The 10,735-nt window shown below is 30.7% G+C and overlaps 1 protein-coding gene across 1 annotated transcript; it reads left to right on the top strand.

Annotated features, from left to right (window-relative positions):
• The first annotated feature begins 326 nt into the window (after positions 1–326).
• On the top strand, positions 327–2,967 carry LOC133672854 (homeobox-leucine zipper protein ATHB-6-like). Its single transcript, XM_062093398.1, has 3 exons — positions 327–1,028; positions 1,334–1,713; positions 1,926–2,967. The coding sequence occupies exons 1-3, from the start codon at positions 965–967 to the stop codon at positions 2,466–2,468; spliced, it is 987 nt and encodes a 328-aa protein (XP_061949382.1). The 5' UTR covers positions 327–964; the 3' UTR covers positions 2,469–2,967.
• The last annotated feature ends 7,768 nt before the right edge of the window (positions 2,968–10,735 follow it).

A 10,735-nucleotide genomic window follows, 5' to 3' on the forward strand; every position in this document is an offset into this window, starting at 1 on the left:
TATTTTTTATTTATAAATATATTAAAATAATATTTTTTTATTTTTAAATTAGTGAATCAAAATAATTTAAAAATAATAAAAAAATATTAATTTTAAGTAAAAAAATAAAAAAATTTAAATTTTTTTAAATATGTTTTTAAAAAGTAAAAATAAAAATAGCTAACACTATTAAAACGGTCAAAAACCGACTATAGCCGGTAAACCAAGAATTTCATTTAGACTGAAATTTGGGTTCATTTCATTTGGCTGAAATTAACTGTTGCACCTAACCCAAAGTCAGATTCTAACCCTATATCAAACCCAAGTTGGTTTATTTATAGACACAAATTTTGGGAGAGGCCTGCTAGGTTGTGAACTGGTTTCCTCCTCCCTCCCTCACTCCCTCCCTCCCTCTCCCCCTCTCTCTGTCTTTTCTTAGACTATTGTATAGAGAATTCAATGTTTAGAATCTTACTTGTTAACTTGATTGGGTAACATGATGTAATGAAAGAAAGAAAGAAAGAAAAGAGAGGTTTCTTGATTGGTAACTTTCGCTTGTGGGGGGGTTGAGTTTCGTTCTTTTTTTCTCTCTTCTTCTGTTGGTTGTTTCTTTGGATGGGTACAGAGGGAGAAGAGGAAGTAGTCGTGTTGAAATTGGAGAAAGATGGGAGAGACAGTAGAGGGCAGGAGGGGTACCGTTGTATACAGCAAGACTGTACAAGTTGGTCTAGCTATATACATGAAAATTCTTACAGGTGAAAACAAATAAATCTTTGTACTTTTTTAAGTGCACTAACCGTCTCCTCTTGAGCGCCCTCCCCAACCCAAAAGAGAGAGAGAGAGAGAGAGAGATCTTGAAACTACGAAGACTTGAGAAGAACAAGAAGGACTGACTCCCTTGATCTTAAACAAAGATAGATCTGTTTCCTTTAGAGAAAGTTGTTTTCTTTTTGTTTCAGTACCGCCACCACAATCATCGTCAGTCATGAAGAGATCACTTGGCAGCTCTGATTCCCTTGGTGCTTTGATGTCCATCTGCCCATCTGCAGGTTCTTGCGAGGACCCTATCAACTTAATTCTCATCTTCTTAATGCTATACTAGCTAATTAGCTCAGACATGCCCAAATGGTGCCATGCTTTTTATTAACTTTCTTTTCCATCTTTCGTGATAGTAACTACTCACCTTTCAAAGTTTTGCAATAACCTTTGAATCCAAATGAACAAGTTTTGTTTTTCTTTTTAGGAATTGTCATGCTTCGGACACTACTTTTCACTTTATTCTTTCAAGTATAAAGTTATTATTCATATTCGTATCCACTAATTTATCTTTACTCTTCTTTTGGTTATTTTATAGAGGAACACAGTCCAAGGAACCACACCCATGTTTATAGTAGGGAATTCCAGTCCATGTTGGATGGCTTAGATGAAGAGGGTTGCGTGGAAGAAGCCGGAGGCCACGTTACCGAGAAGAAAAGGCGATTAAGTGGAGATCAAGTGAAGGCCTTGGAGAAAAACTTTGAGGTCGAAAACAAACTTGAACCTGAGAGAAAAGTTAAGTTAGCCCAAGAACTTGGCTTGCAACCAAGACAAGTCGCTGTTTGGTTCCAAAACCGCCGTGCCCGGTGGAAAACCAAGCAATTGGAGAGAGATTATGGCGCTCTTAAAGCCGATTATGATTCTCTTAAGCACAGTTTTGATGCCCTCCAACATGACAATGAAGCTCTGCTCAAAGAGGTATATATTTCAAATTTTGTCGTCTTTATTTATTTTCTATGAATCAGGACGACAATGAACTGAATCTTTGTGAAGTTTTCGTTAGTGTGATGTCCAAAGGAGTCATTTTTCTTCGCTAATTCTGAAACGAAAGCTGCATACGGCTAGTTTTTAAAAACTCTTAAGAATTCTTGGTTGATCTTTTTTTAATATATTTTTTTTTCATGTTGCAGATAAGGGAACTGAAAGCAAAGCTGAACGAAGAGAACGCGGAGAGCAATGTTTCTGTGAAAGAAGAGATACTTTTGGCCGAGTCAGAAGACAAGATGCCTGAAGAAGATACACCGGCACTCCTTGATTCTGTTGCTGCATCGGAAACAAAAGAGCTGAATTATGAAACCTTCAACAATCACAGCAGTATTAATATTGGACTAGGAGCCTCTCTTTTCCCAGACTTCAAAGATGGGTCATCAGACAGTGACTCAAGTGCAATCTTGAATGAAGATAACAGCCCTAACCCAGCCATTTCCTCATCTGGGATTCTCCAAAGCCAGCTAATGATGTCCCCGCCACCATCTTCATCACTCAGATTCAACTGCTCCGCCTCATCTTCTTCACCATCATCAATGAATTGCTTTCAGTTCTCCAAATCATATCAAACCCAGCTTGTCAAGCTGGAAGAGCACAATTTCTTTAGCAGCGAGGAGGCTTGCAATTTCTTCTCTGATGAGCAACCTCCGAGTCTTCCTTGGTACAGTTCTGATCAATGGAACTAGGAAACAAGGAGGAACAATTACTGAAAATAAGGAAGCGGTAAAATAGTGGGTGGTACCTTAAGAGAGAGAGAGAGAGAGAGAGAGAGAGAGTTGGCTAAGCTCCAAGGATTTTGTAAAATCGAAGTGGAATGAATATCTATGTAATTTAAAAGCTTATTTGGGTCTCCATGGTGCTAAAAGAGTGAAACTTGACAGCCACTGGTCCAAGAAGAATATGAGAGAGGGAAAGAAGGACGGGATAGGGGCTAGAATGCCAAAAAAAAAAAAAAAGGGGACCTAGAAAAGGAAGGCAGAGAGAGAGAGTCTCCAACGTGGGCTTAGGTGAAAGGTGAGTCAGGTGACGCCTAAATTGTATAATTTGTCACTTAAGCCGTGCGAGGAATGATTAGGTCGTAATTGGGAGTCTCTCTTACTGTAAGAAAAATAAAAAAAAAAAATGAAAAGGGAAAGGGAAATCTTGGAATCCATGGCGAATAATCATAGCTTCTACTTTTACTTTTGTCTACGCTCTTTTTCTCTTCTTTTAATTGGTAAAATCATAATTAGTAAAATGTAAAGCAAATCTTAATTACCTCCATTTTACGACCATGACCACTAAGATCTAAGTTTTTATTTTTTTGTATATTAAAACACACAAATGGCCAGAGATTTGAATAGTTGTATAGCCGCCATTGTTTCCACCATGCATGCTTTAACCTTCGGAAAATCTAGGCTTGGCTAGCCCCCATACTTACATCGCTGAAATTAACTAAAGTGGTGTTTAGAATATGCTTTTGAGATAATTTTTGTTTTGACATGGATTAAATTAACATATTTTATAAATTTATTTTTAATATTAATATTTTAAAAAGTTTTAAAAACACAGAAAGATAATTTGAAATAAATAATTTTAATAATTTATAAAATTATGTTCAACCAGGCCGCTAAACAGTGTCTCACTCTTCATTATGGAGAAAAGGCGTGGATTCTTACAAAATTTTGAACCATTCAAGATTTCTTAGGTTAGTTAGCTTTTCATTTTTATTTTTTTTCATTGACTTCATGGAGGGTTTGTTTGACTTTGATAAGGATTTCTAATTGTTGAGAAACTATTAGTAAAAGCTGTTCCAGTAGCAGTTTTATGTTTAAAACATTATGAAGTTTTTTTCTTATGATTTGGGTTTTCGTTTTTTTTTATCATAAAACTTATTTGTTTTTTTTTTATTCTTTTTCTTTAAAAATATTAAAATAGATTCCAACATGACCTATTTTGAATCTAGCAAAATAGAACGCTTACCCAGTTGTGTTTGCTAAATTTATTTATTAAAATAATTTTATATTCATTCAAGTGATAATTGAAATAGACACGCACATTAAATCAATTGAATAAAATAAAAAAAAATATTATACAAAGTTATACATATTAAAAATATTATATGAAAATAAATATTTTTATTTTCAAAAAAAAACTTCATTTATACAAAAGATTAAAAAGAAATTATAGATAAATAAGAGAAATCTATTAAAAAATTTAAATACATACAAAATAATTAAAAAATAATTGTCATTTAAAAGAGGTGGTATAAACAAGATAAAAGAGGAGTGGTTTAATTTGAATATAAATAAAGAAATAATTTTGAAAAAAAAACATTTACAATAAAATCATTAATTTAAAAAAATCAAAAAAAAATAGAAAATAAAAAATAAAAAGCCAAGTATGGCTGGGGCCTAAAAGTCAGGTCATCCAACATGACCTATTTTGTTAGGACCCGCGCACTTGGACCTTTATTTTTTTATTGTGATTAGGGTAGACATGTCGTCCGCTTTAAAAAAAACAAATATCATTCGACATGTCTTCCAATTTTACCCAAATTCTGGTAGCTATGGTGGACAAAAAATTAGAGTTGAAGGTTTTTTTGACCTAAAAATTCATTTTCCAACCCGGTCTCAAAACATCTAGAAAAGCACCTAGGAAAGTGTTTTTTAATCCAAAACACATAGAAAAACACCATATGAACCTTAGTAAACCTATTCATAGTCTCAAAAAACTATTTCAAAAATCAAAATCAATCCAAAATCAAAAAATCATCGCAGACTCAGGTTTGTTTTTAGGCACTTTGAAGGGGGGGGAAGCACCTTATATAAACTCTCCTCATAAAATGAAACTGTTTTGACACAAATATCGATCGTTTCGACCGTTTTGGAGATCAAAAGTAATGTCAACACTTTTTTTTTATAGTGTCGAAATCCGGTGACCTCTCTTTTTTTTCTCTCAAACTAAGAACTAAAAAATAACAAAAAAGATATTTTTTATCAAAATTTAATAAAAAAAACTATGAGGGATTGAACATGTATAATATATAAAGTTTGATGACTAAATTAGACTTTTCGTGTGAACTTTCAAACTATCAGTCATTTTTTATGTTTTTTCTACTTTGGTCTCCTATATTTTAATATTGATCTAATTATCCTTCAATTTAACTCAAAAAGGATGCAATCACATATAAAATAAAATTTAAGGATTAAATTTAAAAAAAAAAAAAACAAAATACAAAATAGTAGTCACGGTAAAATATAAGAGAGTAAACAGTTGCATGTGCATTGTAAAAAGTCGACGCCTATTGGATTTTTAGTAATTTTTTTACTGCTTCGATTTTTAGAATATAAAAGGGACAATATTTGTACTCTCAAGTCTTGCCCTTTTATTTGCTTCGTGGAGGAGATTATCAATGAAAACTACTATAAAATTAGCAATGTAATATGATGGTTACCAAGATGTATTTAGCATGATCCATTTGATTTATTTATTGTTATTAAATTTGGGTTAACTTGGGATTAAAAAAAATCATTTAAAAGTTAATTTGATATGATTTAGTGAAAATCTAGAAATAACATGCAACATAATGGATCTGATAAAAAAATATTGATTTTTAAAAAAATTTAAAATGATTTTATTTTAAAAAAAACAATGAAAACTAGTTGATCCCTGATTTTTTACCCAGGCTTCCTGGCTAGTCAACCCTATAGAGTTCAATAATTATGGATTTGTCAATATATATATATATATATATATATACTAGTTACATGACCCGCGCGATGCCGCGGGTCATTTTTTTTAACATAAAAAATATATAAAAAAATAAAGATTTAAAAATCTTGGGTTTTTCTGTAAATATATACCCAAGAATTTTAGGTTTGGCTGCAACGCCTGATCTAAGAGTAATATTTATAATATTAATAATAACATTAAACTTGCATGACCCAAGTTTAAGTGAGTCTGACTGCAACACCAGACCCAAGAATATTAGATGTGAGTCTGACTATAAAGTCGTGTCATAAAAGTGTGATAATTAAATAGATTAATTAAAAAAACCAAAGAAAAAAAACCAACAGGAAGAAAAAAATTAATGAAGAAAAAGAAAAAAAAATTAAATTAATTGGGTTAACCCTTTAAACCAGGTTATCCCATAAAATTTAGGATTCGCGTCATGAAAGTTTGATAACTAAATAGAAAAAAAATGAAGGGTTTACCCATCAAACCGGGTTAACCCATCAAACCGGGTTAACCCGTCAAGCCCAGGATACATGTCATGAAAGTCTGATAATTAAATAGAAAGAAAATTAACTTTAACAAACTAAACTAAATGAAAAAAATAATTAAAAAAAATCCAGATTAACGCGTCAAATCAGGTTAACCCATCAAACTCGGGATCCGTATCATGAAAATCTGATAACTAAATAAAAAAAATTTAACATTAACAAACTAAATCAAATAAAAAAATTAAAAAAAAAACAGTTATATAATATAATTATAATAATATAATATATTAATATATTAGTAAAAGGCGTGGGAAAGCTACAGTAATTTTCCCACGCTTTTTAGAGTATTACTTAATATATATATATATATATATATATATATATATATATAGAGAGAGAATCGAAAATTTTATTTGTGGCCATTGTTATGCACAGGCAAGATTGTACAAACCAAGAGTTCCTCCATGAAAAGGCTGAGTTTTTTAAAAATATTCGGTAAAATAGTACAACTGAAAAATTATTTATAAAAATATAAATAAGTTAATGGTCAGACTTGAAATGATGAAAAAATATAATTGGTACGGCAATGTTGAGGACGCACGGGTCGCACCTGCGTGTCTTATAGCCGCAAAGGCGCGACCGGCGCGTCATGTGGTTCACACAGGGGCGACCTATGCATCTTGTTGTTGCATGGGTGAGACTAACGCGTCTCAAAATAAATATGCTATTTTTATAAATAAATTTTACCAAATAATTTTTTACCACTGTGATCTTTTTCAAAAAGCTCTGACAAAGCTAGAACTCATTTACCAGTGAAAAGGATGAAAACAACAGCGACCCTTTCTTTTACCTAGGATAAAATTAATTGCTATGGAATTTTCATTTCAAAATTGGATAAGTCATGATTGGTCCTCCTATTTTTTAACCTTTTTAACTAGACCCTGTACTTTCTTAATTGAGCTGGTCCTCCCTGATATATTTTCCTATTAAATTAAATTGGTCGTGTTACTCAATTCTGTGACAGCTACACACCATCCATCCATCCAACGGTGGTTAAATTAATACGAGTCAAGAAATTGGTCACAAGAGCCCAATAGAAGGATCAATTCAGGAGCATAATGTAAGTGTGGGGACCAGATCAATGAAATTAGAGTATACCGGGGAAAAAAATGAAAAGTCATGGTGTAAGTTTTTTTCCTAATTAATCATTGCCAGCATTTGTAATTGTTCTCCCATACCTAAAGTGTTGATATATTTTAAACTTTATAAATTGGATTGAGAGAGAGGGGAAAGAGAACTTTTATAAAAATATAGATCAAAACTGATATAAAAATAAAATTAAATTAAATTTTAATTGATAAAATTAAAAAAAAATTCAAAATAAAATATATATCGATAAAAAGATTGAAGATCAATTTTAATAAAATTAAAAAAAAATAATATATTTTTAAATTTTTTATAAAATGTTTTCTATTCAAAATAAAATAAAAAATAAAAATAAAACAAATATTCTTGAGCATGTGATTTATTTGAGTTATATTGATTATTGATACCAAAGACAAGTACAAGCAGTTAGAAATCAGAAGAGTAAAAAGATAAAATAAAATTCCTAAAGCTCAGAAATCCGAAAACTAAAAGACAAAAGAAGATTTAAAAGAGTACCTGAAAAGAAGGGAAGCATGATTGGATGCCGAAGCATACGTGTCTAAAGGGCGCCGCAGCTTTTTGGTCTCCACTTTTATCGATCACACTTTTTTGTTGAAGTCTGTGAAAAGAGCACCGCCCCTCCTCCTCCTCCTCCTCCTCCTCCTCCCCCTCCCAATTCACAAGATAAGCGCAGTTGCTAACATATTTAAAATCTCTATCTCTTTTTAATTAAATTCTTTTGTGATCTAATTCAATGAGGTATAGTCTGAAATTGTGAAGGGAAAAAAATTAAAAGTGAAAGGATAAAATTGCTAAACACAAGGAAATTGCATGGCCAATCTCCAATGCATGGAAGAATTGGTTTTCAGTCCATCTAATTTTATTTTCCCTCCATTTCAGTCCTTTTATTTTTTACTTATTTTATTTATTGTTGAAAGTAGATCAGATCTGTTTGATTATTTATGAATCGATTGGTTTTTATTTTTCAAGGGTGTTTTGGAGTTGATAAATAATTTTTCAACATTTGTATTGTATTTTGAAGGGTTTTTAAGTAAAAACAAACTAAAAATTAAAGTATTTTGTTTCAGAAACTTTGTCCCGTGGTGACTAGAAAACAAACCAGTCAGCGACTGGTCACTTGCCATATTTAAGAAAAAAATAATAGAGAAAAAGTAGAGTGGACACCATGGAAGGAACAGATAAAAAAAACCCATGCACGGACAAGAGATTTTTTGTAATAAGGCCAGGCGAGTATCAATTAATTTTGGCCTCGTATTATTATTATTATTATTATTACCTCTTTTCGTTAATTGTGACTATATAGTCATGTCCCCTCTTTTATTTTGTTAAAAAAGAGTTGTACTAGCTTTACTTTTTAAATAATAATTGGTGTTTATATATATATATATATATATATTAAAATAGATTTTTTAAAAATATATTAAAATAATTTTTTTATAACAAATCTAAATTTAAAATAGATTGGAAAAAAAAATCATACAACTAGAGCACAAGCTTATACCGAGCGAGCTTGTGCATGTTGCTTGAGCCTAAAGCCACTTAGCTTTAGGTTAATTAACAACTTTTTAATTTTTTATATATAAACTACAAGAAAATCTTGTATTTATTTTAATATAAGATAAAAAATTTTAAATTTTTATAAAATCATGTCAACTAAATATTTTTTTAGTTTAATTTTTTATCAATTTATAATTTATTTTAGTCATTTTAATGTTCGACATCAAAGAAATTTTGTAAAAAAATAATATTCAATAAAATTTGAACTCTAAAAATAAGCAGACGCAACTTTTCAAATTATCACGAATATACAACAATCGTTATAAATCAAAATTTCCATCAATAATAATTAATTAGTTTTTCACCACGCATTTTGTGAGGAGCATCTCTGTATCTGTAAATGGAATATATTTTCAATTTTTTTTTTTAAAAAGGGAAGCATGACTTGAAACACAATTGAAAGATCTCCCTTCCTACCACAATTCTTGTGAAAAGGCTTTGGTAGAATGCAGGGTAATGCTTCTTTTCTCTGTCTCGCTCCCTGACAATCCTGGGCAATGATAATTTTTTTTTTCAATAAAAAGAAATCAGAAAGATAAGGGACGACTTGAATATAAATAATTAAATATAGGTTGAACGTCTTCATGAGCAGCAAGCAGTCGATCTTTCCTTATCTTGGCAAAGCTACTGATGGCATGTGAATTCTTTCAAGACAGGGACATTAGCATAAAAAAAAGAACTCTGTCAGATAAAAAAATCAAAATCAAAATGAAAATTAATATCGTTCTTAATATTACAGTCAACCCACCACCGTGATCCCGGAAAGATATGATCCGGTTTGTTTTAGCGGTACGGTCATATTTTTTTGTGTTATTCTTCCAAAAGTTTTACCAAACTTTGTCATTTTCTAAGAAAAAATCCGAAAATTTCCGACTAACCGGCCATTAATCTTGTATTCGTCTCATGAGTGAGCAGATCAAGGAAAAGAAGATCCCTTCATAAAACCATTGATCGGAAAAGCTAGCTTCCGTAGTTGACCGTCTCTGTCAATTACTGGACACATAGCGCCATAGAATCTATCTAGACCCACCCGTTAATGCCTAGACATGCTTGTTCGACAAGTTATGCGGACACACGATGCTATCATACAAGCTTGTATCGACCCTCCCTGCGGGGATGGAGACAGATTATATTTATTTTCGTATTTTAAAAATATTTTTTTTATTTTAAATTAATATATATTTTAATATTTTTAAATTATTTTAATACATTAATATCAAAAATCATTTTTAAAAAATAAAAAAAATATTATTTTAATATATTTTTAAATGAAAAACAATTTAAAAATTTACTCCAATCACATTTTTTTTAAATAACAAAATGTAAAAAGAAAAATTCAAACTTGTACGTGTCATGCTACCAACCAAACACCAATCAACACAGCTCCGCCCTGACAATGGAACTGTTGAAATGACAAGCAAACCCCTCATCAGTGTACTCTTCATGTGAACTCATGTGTATAATTAAAGTAGATTTCTTGCCTGCCTGTTGCACCGGGCAAAACAATTTTATTTTTTTAAAGTAAAAAAACTGATAGGTTAAAGTCATTGGTTAAATTATACCCGAAGTTATTTAAATTATCAAACAATCTACCTCTAATCTAATTAAAAAAAAACAAGAGACAAACTTCAAAAATAAGACAGAGAAAACATCAACATAAAAAGAGAGAGGGGAACCAAGCAAACCTTGTTGAATTTTTTAAACAAGTTTAATATAAAAAATTTGTAATTTCTTAAATTATAAACTCGAGTTCAATTAAAAAGATTAAATATTATCTAATTTAATTTTAAAAGATAAAATCATTAAAAAAACTATTAATAAAAAAAATTATAAAAGAAAAAAAATAGAGCTAAAATCTGTCAGGAGAAAAGGAAAAAACTCAATGAGGATGAAATCTAAAAAACAATTATTGCAAAAAAAATTACAATTAAGAGAATTAGGACCAAAGTTGAAAGATTAAAAAATCATAAGGGGTGAAATTAAAAATTATTCGCAATATGATAGATTTTTTTGTAGATTAAAAA

This window comes from Populus nigra, chromosome 14 (genome assembly GCF_951802175.1).
Source record: "Populus nigra chromosome 14, ddPopNigr1.1, whole genome shotgun sequence".
NCBI classification, from domain to species: domain Eukaryota; kingdom Viridiplantae; phylum Streptophyta; class Magnoliopsida; order Malpighiales; family Salicaceae; genus Populus; species Populus nigra.